Raw genomic sequence first — 16241 nt, forward strand, 5'->3', positions numbered from 1 at the left:
AAGACCACCCCGCCAAGGGGGAAAGGCGCGCAGTTGGGCACCGTCTGCCTTCGGCGTCCCTTTAAACGGTGCTCGGATATTGTAAGTCCATAAAGAACTGGGGAAAAATATTGACTCGAGTATAAGCCGAGGGGGGCATTTTTCAGCTCAAAAAATGGGCTGAAAAACTCGGCTTATACTCGAGTATATACGGTATATTGTGTGGCACACTTTTTCTGAATGCTTTGCACAGCTGCACTAAATGCCATTACTGTAATACGAGTACTTTCTGTCTTTTTACAATTTCTCCCTCCTGCCACCTTAACAGTTACAATTCAACTATAAGATTTTAGAGGACCTCTGAAGGAAAATAAATCCTCTCATCCATGGGTCCCATCCAAATTCTCATCACCACCAGCAAGACTTTTACTTGGAAGAGTAACCCAATAATTTCTCCAGCCTTCTCCAGCTCAATTGGATTAAAACTCAATTGGATTACAACAACATGACCTCCTGTCTGCCATTAGGTTGGATTGTCCCCAGCAAGTTTCAAAAAGAAGTTATGGTGTCCCTTGGAAGCCTCCTGTTACAAAAAGGCTAAATAGTGCAACTTTCATCAGGGTGACAAATAGTTTTGGATAAAGGAATTATTTCCAGTGTTGTCATAATTTAAAATGTGCCATAGTGAAGGTATATTTTCCCTTCTTTCTGCCATGTATTAATTCAGTAACTGAGCACTATCTAGTTTATTTGCAAAATACATAGATGATACATAGAGTATCCTTATTTGCTTGCCACATATATGGAATGGTGTATCTATATCTATATCTATTTTTATATTTATCTTTATCTATATATATTTATATCTACATCTCTCTCTCTCTCTCTCTCTCTCTCTCTCTTATCTAGATATAGATATATAGATATATAGATATATATATGTAGTTGTTAAATGAATCACTGCAGTTGTTAAGTTAGTAACCCAGTTGTTAAGTGAAACTGGTTTACCCATTGACTTTGCTTGTCAAAAGGTCACAAAAAGGGATCATATGACCCTGGGACATTGCAACTGTCATAAATATAAGTCAGTTGCCAAGCATCTGAATTTTGATCACATGATTATGAAGATGCAGCAATGGTCGTAAGTGTAAAAATGATCATAAGTTACTTTTTTCAGTGCCATTGTAACTTTGAATGGTCACTAGGTGAACTGTTGTAAGTCAATGACCGGCTGTATGTCGAATAGTGAGAGTCAGTTTTCCTGCTTTGTCCTACTGATAACTCCTTTTAATTAAGCCATAATTAAGCACAATGGATCATATAAACTAGTATCTCCAATGAGGTGCCCAGAAGTCCTCTTTGTTCTCTCTCAGGATCTTCAAGTTGTATATACAATTACAGAAATAAAATATCTATATGCAATATTTTTAAATGGTGGAAAGACATAAATGCAAGTATATAGCTTTTTCCGGTCTCCCTCCATGAAGCCAGAAATCTCCAAGAAGAAACATACTTATCTGCTTCACTTCACTTCTGACCACCATCCCACTGCTCCGTCTCCCAGTCCTCTTCAAGTTTGGAAATATGAAGTTGTGACTCAGTGAAACTTGTTGCCATAAAATTTAATTGAAAACTGGCAATCTTAATATTGAAAAATGACACAGCTTCATATTTAGAAGAAAGCAGGGTGTAAGTACTCCAAGTGTAAAATGCATGGATAGCAAAGGATTCACTAAGGGGTAGTAATGTTGCTTAACGTAGGATTCTAGCTATAGAAGCTACTAGGACTATGCAACACTTTGGACTTTAAAATAGAAAGGAGGTTGGAGTATGCATGAACAACTTGATTGTAGCTCCTTACACTAAATGCAACTTTCTTTAGTGCTATATAGGGAGTCCTTGACTTATAATGGTAATGGAGCCTGTTCATTACGCTTATAAGTCATGATGGTTATAAAGCAGATAATCATGTGACTGACCCTTTTTTACGACCTTTGTTGCAGCAGTCGTTAAGCAAATCACATGGTTATTAAGTGAACCCACAGTCATTAAGTGGACCCATTGTTCACTACAGTATGTTTTTGCCAAAAATCGGAAGTAAATGCTGGTTTTCAGCAAAAACATCGATTTAGCACGAGTACACTGTGCCGTTTGTCGGTGTTTACGTCCGGTCACGGTTTTACGAACCTCCCCGTCGACAACCTTGAAGTCTTACCCAGTATTCATTAAAAGCCCCCCTCTCAAACAGTATTGAAGATTCAGTATTCAGTTCCTGATGAACATCAACGTCAAGGTTGGTGGGTTGACTCTTTTTTTCTTAGACGATACTTAACAGATGCTTACTTGAGTACCTGCATGCTCCAAGCATCTCTTTTAAACCTTTGAACTCAAAACTCTGCACAACCACAGAGACTCCTAGCTTCATCTGCTTTTTTTAGTCCCCTATGACTTAAATATCACTAGATCATAGTTTGTTTAAGTTTTGATAACGAAGCCATAAAGGAGCCATGAAGAAGATTATAGCTTGAACACTAAACACTCAAGAAAGGGGGGGGGGAACCTATCAAAAGGCTTTCATTGTGTTCACACTTCGTTCTTCAAGATCGGTCTTCTGGAAAATGTCAGTTTAGATTAGAAGTGGAGAATGGTTTGCTGGAAGTTAAAACTCTGCCTGCCTTAGCCATAAATTGATGACTGTCACAATGAAACCATGCTAGGGTATCAGCCAGAACAATAAGAAACAAGAGAGGCCAAATTTGATTCTTTTCTCCCCCTTGCTTGTATGTCTGTGCTTCTTCAGATTATTTGACTTGGCTTCATATAACTGTTTTTATCAGCGCAGAGATAACATGTAATTGAGTTTCAGAATTCGCCCTGATTGGAAACTGGAGCAGCTGATCTGATGCCAGGAGGAACAGAGTGGAGCATTCTTGTAGCTGACTGTATGAATGGAGTCCACTGAAAAATGTGTCTCAAGGCATGAGAAGAATCTATCTGTAGCATCTCATTCCTTTTCATTTGCAAACTATGCTGTTCTAGGGAAAGGTACTCTATGCTCTGAATTAAGTTTCTCCATCATGCAGTTGCTCAACAATGTGTGACAGTGCATGCCATTATTGTTATTACTATTCTAATTTTATCCTGCCTTTTTTATCTATATAAGGTGGCAAACGTATCTAATACTCCTCCCTCCTCCTATTTTCCACACAACAACAACTCTGTGGGGTGGATTGAGCTGAGAGAGAGTGACTGGCCCAAAGTCAGCCTGCTGGCTTTCATGTCTTAGGCAGGCCTAGAACTCACAATGGCCTGGTTTCTAGGTCAGCACCTTAGCTGCTATACCAAGCTGGCTCTATATTATGACACTGAAATATAATTAGTCAGGGATGCCAGTAACAAAATAAAGGCAAGAACCATTTTGCTGAAGTAATGCTAAAATCCATAGGATTTTTCTGTATCAGTCAAAGGAAGGTTGATTTTTCTGCTCTTTATCTTACATTTCAAGATATAAGAGCATTTTTTGGTCATTAAGAAAATTAATTCCTGCAAATGTTAAGCTTTAGCACTCATTTACTGTACATCTCCAAAGAAACTCACCCCATAAAGTGTCTTGTGAACAATCCACAGTAGTGATTTCAGGATTTTTCCAAGCCTCTGAGATCTCTTTAGGTTTGGTACTGCCCACGACCATCATATCAGCATCATGAACCTAAGATGGATAAGAGAACATACACTTGATTATGGGATATATCTGGAAAGACGAAGTGCTGATGCTATATTTAATCTGCTATAATCAGAAAATACATAATTGAGAAATGAATATGCAGATATGGGCTGTATATGTATAAACTAAGCAACCATAATTGAAAATTGGTTTGTTTTAATGAATCCTAGCAGCAACACTTTACTTAATTATCCTATCTCCTTCCTGAAACTATGTAAAACAGTCTTGGGGGGGAAAGGAAAAATAAGAGCAAACAAGCTATGTCAGCTGTCTTTCCAAATCTGAACCTTGCTGAATGTTGGTTTTCTTTTATAAATGAATTAAAATTCTGTTAAACACAGTGGACAAATCTGGGTGCCTTGCTAAATTATATTTTAGTGTTATATGAGCTTAGATGTAATACAAACTTAGATCTCAACCCTGCTTTTGCTTATTTATATGTGTTTATTAACAATGGTGAGATAACCTGCCCCAGTCTTAATGGATTCTGGGCTGAATACAATGGCAAGAAAGAAAAGCAGCAGCCTAACAGTACAATCCCAATCAAAAAAAACAAAAAGAGATGCATTCAGTCTTTTAACTGGGGACAAGTTCTTGCCAAAATAAACTTGCTTTTGAAATGTGTCAACCCCACAAGATAGACTAGACTACAACACCGAGGCCTTGTAGGTCAGGCATTACTTTTAGTGTAACCCAGTGATGGCGAACCTTTTAGAGACCGAGTGCCCAAACTGCAACCCAAAACCCACTTATGTATCGTCAGGTGCCAGGTGGGTGTGACCCATTGGCTGGGTGTGGCCAATTGGGGGGTGTGGCCCATTGGCTGGGCGTGGCCGTGGTGGTAATGGCAGACTGGGTGGGACTAAAAAGTTCAATCAATCAATTCCAACTTTGCAAGATCTTTTTTTTTTCCGTGAGAAGTTGAAATTGATTGATTGAACCTTTTTTTTTTTTTTGCACATGGCAGCAGAGGCTAAAGCGAAAAGATTTTATAAAACCCAGCTGAAGGCCTAGGACTGGGGCGACGGCGCGCGTGCCCACAGAGAGGGCTCTGAGTGCCGCCTCTGGCACCCGTGCCATAGGTTTGCTACCACTGGTGTAACCCTTACAGTAACAGAACCATGCAAGTCTAAATGTGCTTTCTCCCTCCTTTCCTTTATCTTTATATGAGCTATAGGGAAGGGCTTGTCTCATAAGTTTTCTCAATTTATTTTCTTGGCCCTGGCTCAAGCCCCACTTATCTGACTGTCCCTTGGTAGCAGTTTCTCCTCCTGTCCTTCAAGGCCACTCCCTCCACATACTGTCAACAAGGTGGGGGTTGCACCATTTTCTGATGAGAGTGAGTTCCCCAAGGTGGAGGCTATCATAGGCAAGTGTCAGCCTTGCGAGGCACACTAGACAATACCCACATTAGCCCTATTTTTAATTGTAGGCTTATATTAACAGAATCCTTCAAGTCTGAAAGTACATCTCTCTCTCCACTGATCTTTACAGTCCAACAGCCTAGCAAGCATCCCTTCTGAGATGTTTGCTATGTCCCCATTCCTTTTGTGACCTCAGCTGCTTCTTATCTGAGCATGGTCTAGACCAGGGGTAGGCAACCTTGGCTCTTTTATGACTCATGGACTTCAACTCCCAGAATTCCTGAGCCAGCTATCCATGAGTCATAAAAGAGCCAAGGTTGCCTACCTCTGGTCTAGACTGTGGCTCTTCCTCCTGTCTTCCAAGGTCATTCCCACATACCATTACAAGACCTGTAATGGGTCTGTACCCAATGTAACCTCAGGAGGAGCAGAGGTGGCCAATATGATTTTTGTAGATGACTAGAGGGCTATACCAGGTAGGACTTTAAATGATCAGTATTTGGATTAGGCTTGGAAACTTCCTTGGAACCCATATTCCAAATTTAATTTGTGCTATTTTTACAGTGGTAGATATGTCCCACCTAAAACCTAGCTGCTGCTTTTTAAAAACAGCTGCAACTTACAGAAAAGTCTCCAAAGTCAGACCTGGATAGTGATAAGGACATGGGTTATTGACATCAGGACAGTTTATGGGGTTATCTTGTTTCTGAAAGTTTAAGAGCTATAATATAAATAACGTCAATCACATTTTAGGACCTGCTTTCCTATGATACCTATTAGGATCTTTCTGAATTTTACTATTGTACTTTATTATGTTATTCCAATACACTTTCGGTTAGTTGAAATTTAATCCTCTTTTTCATTAATGAAATGTGAGGAGTGCCCAGGCTTTATTAATTGGCTTGCTTTGTCCAAGATGCATTAGTATTCCCACAAACTACTAAGAAGTTCAAACAAAAAATATTAAAATTAGTTAGGCAGGACTTGCTCTTTATAAATTAATACTGATCTCTAATCCATACTAACATGGTGCTATTGAGACAGTACATCACAGCATCCTAACATATTAGAGAATGTATGTTGAACTGTGGTGCTCTCAGCTTGGTTGTTTGCTTGCAGGCATTTCATTACCCAACTAGGTAACATCTTCAACGGATAATGAAACATTTGCAAACAAAGATGTTGGGAAAACATGTAGATTTTAAACCTGAACTTTTTTTATTAGGTATAATGACAGAAAAGACTGATAAACAAAGCATATATTTGATTTTACATATAATAACAGCAGCAATATTGAAAAAATGAAGAAATACCATCAGATGAAGAAATAATTTTAAAAAATACTAGAATGTGCGGAGATGGACAGACTGACTTTGAGGTTGAAAGAAAAAGAAGAAACAGAATATTATCAAACTTGGGACTTATTTTACCAATGGCTAGAGAAAAGAATAAAGGATTAGGAATTAAATCTGTATTAGTGAATGTAAAACTCAGACAACACGTTTGTTGAACAAGCACTATTTAATGTATGAAAAAATCAATAAAAATCTTTAAAAAAAGAAACATTTGCAAACAGACAATAGAGCTCAGAGAGTGCCGAGAGCGCCACAATACACTATCCCAACCGCACAAAGAGGTGGAGTAAGCAACCTGTCTCAATGGTCTGATCCACCTTGTAAACAGTATACATTTCACATTACAAAGGATCTCCCATAGACTAAGCAAGGGTGAAAAATAATAATAATAATCAAACCCATTTCTTTGCCAATGCACCATATGGTTTCCAATTAGCCCATAAATCCAACACAAAACACATGTTATTTGTAATTGAAACCAAATGTGATAAAAGACTGACAGAAGTGTGAACACTCAGCCAAAGGACAACTAGTTACACATTGTAAAATGTTTTAAAAGCCATTAATGAGATCATATTGCAAAGAGTGAATAAAAAAAAATCGTGTGAAATCAATTCTTATGAGTGGGGAAATATTTCCTATGCTCATTCTCATGGGACTTAATAGCATTTTCTTCCAGAAAACTGGACAAGATTAAATCCAATAAATACTTTGAATCTTTAGTTCATAGCATTACACAATTTCAGTGAGAATTATGCTAGAGGATTATATTATCTCCCATTCCCAGAAAGAGCTTAAAATGTTAAATCAACACAAATTCATGCGCTATAAACCAGTAGGTCCTAATCAAGATGCTGTGTTACTGAGAACTGCATAAAGATTGCATTTCTCTACAGTTGACATCAATTTCTTAAAGCGACATCACAAACCTCAGGATCAAATAATCACAATTTTTTAAAAGAGGATGTTTTCACTAAGACAAATGGTAGGTTTCTATTAACGAAATAAAGAAATCAGGTACTGAAAACAATAGGAATTAACGGGAATTTTTTAGATGCACTCTCAGCTGCTAGTTCAGTGGTTCTCAACCTGTGGGTCGGGACCCCATTTGGGGTCGATCGACCATTTCATGGGGGTCGCCAAGCAAGGCTGTCCGCAATTTTTTTGTCCGCAATTTTTTTTGTCCGCAATTTTTCCCCCCTTTTCTGGCAGGTGCCTTACCTCCCTTGGGCTGGGCCAGCTGGTGGTCGGCCTGCTCCGTCTCTGCCGCTTGCCAGCTACACCTCGGCAGGCGCAGGGGGCGGAACCACGCATGCACGGCGCTCCCGGGCAGGGAAAGTCCTCAACTTACGACCGGTTGGGCAGTCCTCGACTTACGACCGGTTTAGTCCTCAACGTACGACCGGTTTAGTCCTCGACGTACGACCAGTTTAGTCCTCGACTTACGACCGGTTGGGGTCGCGGCATTAAAAAGGTTGAGAACCACTGTGCTAGTTACTGAAGTAAAGGCTATGGCCAGGACTGTTTTTGAAACTATGCGGAAATGGCAATTTGTCCAAATGCCACAGTTCATAAATTAGCAAATCAGGATCAACACAGTTGCATAACATGGTTACTACCCCGATAACAAATAGGTTCTTCATACAGTTCAATACTGAAGTTTAAACCTGTAAGACCTTGTAAAGCTGGACACTTAGGCTTTTAACATTTCAGTGCAAATATCTGTTAATGTCTTTTGGTATATTTTTTGAATGGCAAAAGGGGAAAGAGATCCCAATCAGTGTATCTGAGCTATGGTCCCATATTATGAACTCTTGAAGTTAGGCCAGAACCTCATTGTGGCCTTCTAGAAGCTACAGAAGGCCAAACATTTCCAGGTATTTGGGGAGTGAGCTGACCGCACTGCACCTATTTGTATTATATCAACACTTGACTAATTTATTGTGACTTTATGTTTTGCTGTTTTTATGTTTTAGGAAGTAATCTATTGGGAGTCTTTATGGAATCTGGAGACATAACAGTACAATCAATCAATATATCTACATTTTTTATCTCAAGGACTAATAACTTTTTTTCCCCATGTTTGCAGATCATACACAGGTGTTTCCTCTGTTCGTAACAGGACAAGAATGCTTGTTTCAAAACTGGGAACATTATTATAGTAGGCTATCCAACAATGGCTTCGTGCTAATGAGAATCACGTCCACTCAAGCAAAGCAGGACACCCAATTACTGCTGCAATGCCCTGCTTTAAGGTGTTCAGTAGTTCTTTACGAATCAGAACAAGAATAGTGTAACTGTCCATGTTACACAGACAGGGACTACAGGTTCAGGAGTAAGTCAAGGTGTATTAACCGACTGTATCCTACTGTACTTCGACTAGGGACCCGGAGAGGGTGGTCTATAGGAGGTCTACACCTCCGTGACAACTGACCCCTAAGACTCTGAACCAGTCCCCATATATCCGAGGATTACTAGATTGGAAGGATTAACTATATTTGAAGACAAATGTTGATCTTTAAGCTAAAGAGATATATATGTACACAAAAACTAAAAGAAATGTAGGTTTAAAAGTATGAATCTCAAAACCAAAATTCACACTACACAGAGATTGGCAGTAGTATTTCACAACAGTTTTAGTTTTCCCTTAATGGGGCCAAAGGGAAGGTAAAGGAGTCCCTGCGGATTGTATTCCACTAGTCGTTGCTAGGGGGCAGTGTTCATCTCCGTTTCAAGGCCATTGAGCCAGCACTGTCCGAAGATCTTTCCAGTCATGTGGCCAGCATGACATCGTGGAGCGCTGTTACCTTCCCACCGAAGTGGTACCTGTTTATCTACTCGCATTTCCATGCTTTCAAACTGCTAGGTGGGCAGGAGCTAGGGAAAGAATGGGAACTCATCCCGTCGCGTGGCACTCGGGTCTTGAACCTGGGCTGCCAGCTTTCCAGCCAACAAGCCCGGTGTCTTAACCGCTGAGCCGCTTCACCACCTTTAATGTAGCCAAAGGCATCTCCAAATTTCCCCATAACAATGGAATACAGAAAGACGAGGGGAATAGTTTTTTTCCCTACACTATTTTTCATATTAGTAAATCCCATTCCTGAAAAGTGAGTTTCCAGCAGGAAAATACCATCATAAACAAATAAATTCCAAGATGGATACTTACTAAACAACCTTAATTAAAACTATGTTTTTTTCTTTTTTTAAAAAAATCATTTTTTGATTATGGAAGCAGCAGAAATTACTTTTTTTATTATTCATCTCCATAGAGAAGGTCTCCGATAGGTTCCTCACCATGCCAACACAAATGTAGAGCTCGACATGTTTAACATTGACAGTGCTTTGATCACAATCAAGAGAAGAAATCAAGTGGGGACTAAGATCAAAGGCTCTTTGTGGTGATACATAAACTGCAACCTGAATTGTGAAAGGTAGCACTGGTAGCATTTACACTGAGAATTTGGATGTTTCACATTTTCGTGGTGGTCTTCCATCCATTTTGCACTCCTTTATACCTACGAGAGTTGAACTCAAGCACTTTAAAGAACAATACGAACATTTTTCACGATGTGGAATCTTTTGTTTCTCGTGATGTGGAACCAATTTAGACACTAACAGTATCCTTTTAGAAATGCTGTCACTGTGAGTATAACAGTTGCAGTATAACAATTCAAAGTGCAATTATTCACATTTTTCTCAGTTTTATGTAAAACATTCTTATGGTTCACTTGGACCTTTGGCAATTCAAATGCTCTAAGCTTCATGCAGTCTTTTCTAGAAATGATGCGCTATCTTAAGGGAATGGTATCATTCCAGCATGCGAAAAAACTGCACTGAATAATTTGGAATGCATGATAACAATTTGTACTGAAGGTCAAAGAATGTATGATTTGATTGGCACTCAATTTCAGCACATGAATTCAATTTTGATTAATTTTAAGTTTCTCTAACTAGGCATCAAAGAATTTTAATCTGTAAGTATCCTTCAAAAGATTTTTCAGGCAACAATTAGATTTTACTCCTATGACCATATTTTCTTGAAAAGAGAAGCCAATCTGAAAGAGTTTGATAAAGATAAAAAATTAAGACGTCTATGTATATACAGGTATTCCTCAATTTACCACCATTTGTATAGTGACTGCTTGAAATTACAACAGTATTGGAAAAAGTGACATGATCGTTTTTCACACTTAGGATGGTTGCAGGATCCCCAGGGTCACGTGATCAAAATTCAGACCCTTGGCAACTGACTCATATTTATGACAGTCACAGTGTCCCGGGGTTAGGTGATCACCTTTTGCGACCTTCTGACAAGCAAAATCGAGGGAAAAGCCAGATTTATTTAAGAACCATGTTACTAACCTTATGACTGCAGTGATTCACTTAACAACTGTGGCAAGAGAGGTTGTAAAATGGGGCAAAACTGACTTAACAACTACTTGCTTAGCAATGGAAATTTTGGGCTCAGTTGTGGTCATAAGTTGAGGACTATCTTACACGTAGCTACATATATTTGTTTTTGTTTTGTTTTCCACTTTAGTTTTTTTCATTTGGGAAGTTTCTTACACTATTTGAGGATTTTTTCCTGTTTTTTTATTTCTAATTCTATATTACTGTAATAAAATAAAATAAAAATATTATAATTGCACAATTATCAAAATAAATATCTAAGTACAATGTGATGCCATGAAGAGTAAACCAGTTAGGACAGTTGCCAGAATTTTTAAATTTAAGGAGGCTGTTTCGACATTGGGGACAACAATTATGCTTTTCCGAATTTCCCTGTACAAAATGATACAGTAATATAAGCAGCTGTAAAAACAGAATCTTTCCAATGGAGGCATATCTTAGCATCACAGCTGTTCAGTTTAGGGGAAACATATTTTATAGTGTCAATTATGAACTCCAAATAGAAAAAGATCAGCCACCTTATTTGACTTGGCTGCCACCTGCTGGAAACCTGTGGAGTACTGGAAGCTGGATTCTGACTGAGCCAGAGAAATTGCAATGCTTTTGCATTACACATAATGCCAGAATTTGCACTCAGTATCCTCAAGTCAATTGCTGGAGCCAAAACTTAAAAAAAGTCCACAATGACAAAGCTTCCCTCAGCTTCATCAGCATTGACACTTCCTTGGTCCTGTTGCCAATGAATGAAAATCAACATCATCAACAACAACAAGGGGATTCATTTGGTGTCTCTGGGAAGATGTTTCAACATATTTGATTGATAAAGTATGACAGTGACAATGAACATATATTGGCAAGTACAATGCAGTTTATGTCAAGCAAGTGGTGAACAGATCAGATTTTGCTCCTCAGTAGGGGGAACAGTAAACAGACCCTGGTCTGAAAATTGAAACTTGAGTCAGAATGACGAGTGGAAAAAACATCTGAAAAGATACCCTCCCTTGTTTTGGGAGAGTAAAAATGAGGGATGGGAGAGATACTTTCAGCGTGCAAGATTCTTACAATTCTAACCTTACAATAAAGTTAGTATTCATTGCATGCTTCTTGTCTGGACTACCTCAAAGGGTTAAGAGCAGGTCACTAAGAAATATATGAATAGGAGAATTTTTTTTTTGCTCATTTAGAAAAAGCATGTGAATAAGTGAACAGGCTTATGTAAATACGGAGTTGAAAATCGGTGGCTGAGTATATGAAAGAAGTAAGGCATGTAGGGGAATAAAATGAATGCTTTGTGAATGGCTCAACATGGAATACAGTGGAGAGGAAGATAAGGATGCTCACAATGGAGAATACAACAGGCTGTTTGCATAGTGTGCTGTGGCTGCTAGACCCAGCATATTGCTTTTGATGTGAATTCCCCATTGTGGACCTTTTTTTACTCTCATATAGTCCCTTCCTCCCCAATGAATATAAATAGAAAGATTAATTCCATTCTTGTTCATTATCCCAGCAGGTGTGAAACTGATTAATCTTGTCAGTGTCAAGCTGGTTACCCCAATACCCAAGGGATGACCATTTCAAGGTGTCTGGGAATGAGGAAAAAGAAAGCACAGTTCTTGTCATGTAATTTCCCACTAAGTAACTGCTTTGCTTAGTGATGAAGTTGCCAATCCCAATTGTGGTCGCTAAATGAGAACTATCTGTATACAGCAAGATATGTATACAGCAAGGTCAGAAAATAGAATAAATATATGAATCAGAATACTTTGGTAAAATGTCTACTAATGATGTGGGAATGGGCAGAGAAATTTTAATAACAGTGTGTGTGTGTGTGTGTGTGTGTACGTCTGTAGAAAGCTAGTGGTATATGCGCTGCAGTACAGTGCAGTGAATTTTGCAATTCATAATTTATGCCTTTACTGCAATATATGCACTCAACCAAATGGAACTTATTAAAAATGGTTAGAAACTAGGACATAGTGAAATGTGGACCCAGCTAGTAAATCTAGAGATGAAGTAATATATACTTTGTTTATAGGTTTTTTTATGCTACATTTTTTGAAGGAACAAAAGCTTTTGTAACATATTCAAAATTCTGAATGATCCATAAAAATGACAAGTAGCAAATAAACTAGGGAAAAAAGTATTACACCCTTGATATATTTACCATTGTCTGGAGTTGCTTCATATTCCATGACAAGCTCATAGTCATGACCCCTTTTCTTTGAAGAAGACACTGCAAGGAAACTTTTAAAGGCCCTTGGACGCCCAAAAGTAATATTTTTTTCCCATCTAGGGTAGTACGTGCTGAAAGCAAAAGATAACAATTGTTCTCATTATCTACAGTAACAGCAAATTACTAGAGAAACAAAATGAAACAAAACATATTATCGTGGGAGCTCAGTGTTCTTAAACTGATCTCTCATGTGAACAACTTATAGGATAACAGGATAGACCAACACTAGAGTTTAGGAATTCTTCCTATGACCAAGACTACTGTGATGAATCAGGCAATACCTGATTAAGTTTGATAGACTAATAGACTAGAAGTAGGTTGTTATGCATATTTTTTTTTTTTGATGTGAATAGCAGAACTATTAATGACAACTTTAACATTATTAATGAAATCCAGTTTGGTGTAGTAGTTAAGGTGCTGGCTGAGAAACCAGGGGCCTGTGAATTCTCGGCCTCCCTTAGCCGGATGGGTGACTTTGGGTCAGTCACTCTCTCTCAATCTCACCCAACTCAGAGTTTGTTGTGGGAAAAATAGAAGGAAGATTAGGCATGTTCACCACCTTCAATTACATATATATTAAAAAGGTGAAATAAAAATATATACTGAATTAAAGATAATACATATTTTACTTATAGATGTTGCTTGTTTAATCACCTTAATTGCATCCAATGCCAAATAGATACACGCGGTATCGTATTTCTTTAATTTACAATTGCAATTTCTTACTTCTACACCCTCTATTGAACAGAGGTCATTCTATATCACACTCTTTCATGCGCTGTAATGTCCTCTCTTTCATTCATTCATCTACTCCATACACATAAAACTCATTTCCATTTCGAGGTGCAGGGCATTCAGAAGTTTGGTTCTTCCTTTCTCACTCTAGCATCGCCCCAAGTATGAATCAGCATTTTTAACATTAAAGATATGCAGCACTGGAAATAGTGCTTTAAAACCAATATGGCTAAAATAGGACTTTGAGCTAAGGGCGAACAAATTCAATAAGATGCTTTTAGAGTGTATGGAAATGCTACCCTCCTTAATTCAAGCCTGTATTTTCTTGGGATTGCACAGCTACTCGTGAGCCCAGGAAAACACGCAGCTTTTTTCAGTAGGTGCCACTAGGTTAGGTCCTGTACGTGCACCTATGCCCACTCCAAAGTAGCTTTTCACCTTCAAATACGAAATGCCTTAATATCTGTGATGATCACAGTATATTAAGAGTCAAAAATATAATGAGACACTCTTAATTCTCTGCCAATTTTTAATGGCTTATTATGTGTAAACTCACAGCTGGCTTAGATGTTCATGAAGAACTCTATCGTGCAGAAGTAAATAAGCAGAAAAATTTTGTGCATATTTATGCATGAAGCACTTTTCTGCTATTCATTAGTCCCATTAACTTTAACAAATGGCACCTACTTTTCAGACTCCGGTAGAAACCTAGAAAATGTCGGGTGACATTAAGAAACAGCAAACAGCTCGTTCAGATCATGTTTGAGACATGCACGCACCTAAATATCATATCTTCTTGCCAGTGATTATTTCGATGATCATGAATGAACTCACAAACTTACAACCCACAATTTATTCCTAGTGGAGATTGTGCAGGAAACAATGGGAAGCTCACAGGCAAACCAATAAAGAAAGAAGAAGGATTGGGCAATTTAATTCTTCTTTTTTCTGTTTGTCAGTACTGTAAAGGGAAGGTAGAAGCAACAGCTTTCTCTTCCTTTTTCTCTGAGTAGCATCAATATTTTATGCCCATTAACAATTCAGATACAAATAAGTGGAATAGCAGAAACCACTGCCAGTTCCATTGCAAATGAGTATTTGCAATTAGTAGGACACTACATTTGTACCATTTACTTTTAGTAAATAATATTGATTCTGAGTTAGGTGAACAATGAATTTGCAAGGTTGGTTGCTTATTTAAAATAGAAAAGTTATCATTGGGAAGTTATATTTCATTCAGGCAGGTCAAACGTGAGTCAAGACAAGCTAAGAACAGTGATCTGAGATAATAAATATAATTTACTACTGTGTTGTACCTTGGTTTTCCAGAAGTTTGATCACTGCTCTGGCAGTAGGGGAAACCACGCATTCATGTATGTCTCCATGCACTAATCTTGCCAAATTAAAATCTGTTATTCTGCAACAAAAATAAGGGAAGGTGACAGTCCTCAGCAATTTATGTATGAAAATGCAAGCAAAAACTTTGCTTTTGTTTTTAGAAGAAAAAACACGATACAAGGACAATGCAAAGACTTCAGTAACAAGCTAATCATAAGAACTTAGTCCAGCTCTGCCCAGCAGAGTCCTCACATATTCATAAACCATGAAGTCTTACATTGCCTACCCTTGCTCTGCTGATGTTAAAAAAAATTTTTTATTTCTCTCAGTGAATCATTTCAATATCTAAAGATATCTTATTTGTGCCTTCGGTCCTTCATTCTCCCTGTCTCTCCCACTCCTGGTCCCAACAGCCCAGGCAATTAGTTTGAATACAATTTGGAGGAAAAAAGTAGGAGTGACAAATCAGGATTGAAAACTAAAAACTGCACCCCAACACCTGCAAGCAACCATTAACTCGGTATCTCGGAGTCCTAGTGGACAATCACTTAAATATGAGCCAGCAGTGTGCTTCAGCTGCCAAAAAAGCCAACACAGTCCTGGGCTGCATTAACAGAGGGATAGAATCAAGATCACGTGAAGTATTAATACCACTTTACAATGCCTTAGTAAGGCCACACTTGGAGTACTGCATCCAGTTTTGGTCACCACGATGTAAAAAAAATGCTGAGACTCTAGAAAGAGTACAGAGAAGAGCAACAAAGATGATTAGGGGACTGGAGGCTAAAACATATAAGGAACGGTTGCACCTTGACCCATACAGATCAAATTGCTTCTCTTCCTGCTCCCCCCTGTACTATCGTCACAAGGTTATAGAGTCCCCGACGGTGTTTCTTCTCCCTCAGTTCGATAAGAGGTTCCGGCCTGAAGGCAGGATGAGAAGCAATGGGTGGAAACTGATCAAGGAGAGAAGCAACCTAGAACTAAGGAGAAACTTCCTGACAGTGAGAACAATTAACCAATGGAACAACCTGCCTCCAGAAGTGGTGAATGCTCCAACACTGGAAGTTTTTAAGAAGAGACTGGACAGCCATTTGTCT

The 16241-nt window shown here is 38.5% G+C and overlaps 1 protein-coding gene across 1 annotated transcript in view; it reads right to left on the reverse strand.

Moving 5' to 3' along the window:
- MTHFD1L (methylenetetrahydrofolate dehydrogenase (NADP+ dependent) 1 like) overlaps positions 1–16241 on the reverse strand; it is a 130105-nt gene that overhangs the window by 108026 nt on the left and 5838 nt on the right. The window contains exons 5-7 of the mRNA XM_015821824.1: positions 15120–15220; positions 13000–13139; positions 3577–3688 (exon numbers count right to left, since the gene is read on the reverse strand). Coding sequence (XP_015677310.1) covers positions 3577–3688; positions 13000–13139; positions 15120–15220 — 353 coding nt within the window. The remainder of the gene's footprint in view (positions 1–3576; positions 3689–12999; positions 13140–15119; positions 15221–16241) is intronic.

The sequence above is a fragment of the Protobothrops mucrosquamatus genome, unplaced genomic scaffold (assembly GCF_001527695.2).
Source record: "Protobothrops mucrosquamatus isolate PMUCROS unplaced genomic scaffold, P.Mucros_1.0 scaffold_168, whole genome shotgun sequence".
Classification (NCBI taxonomy): domain Eukaryota; kingdom Metazoa; phylum Chordata; class Lepidosauria; order Squamata; family Viperidae; genus Protobothrops; species Protobothrops mucrosquamatus.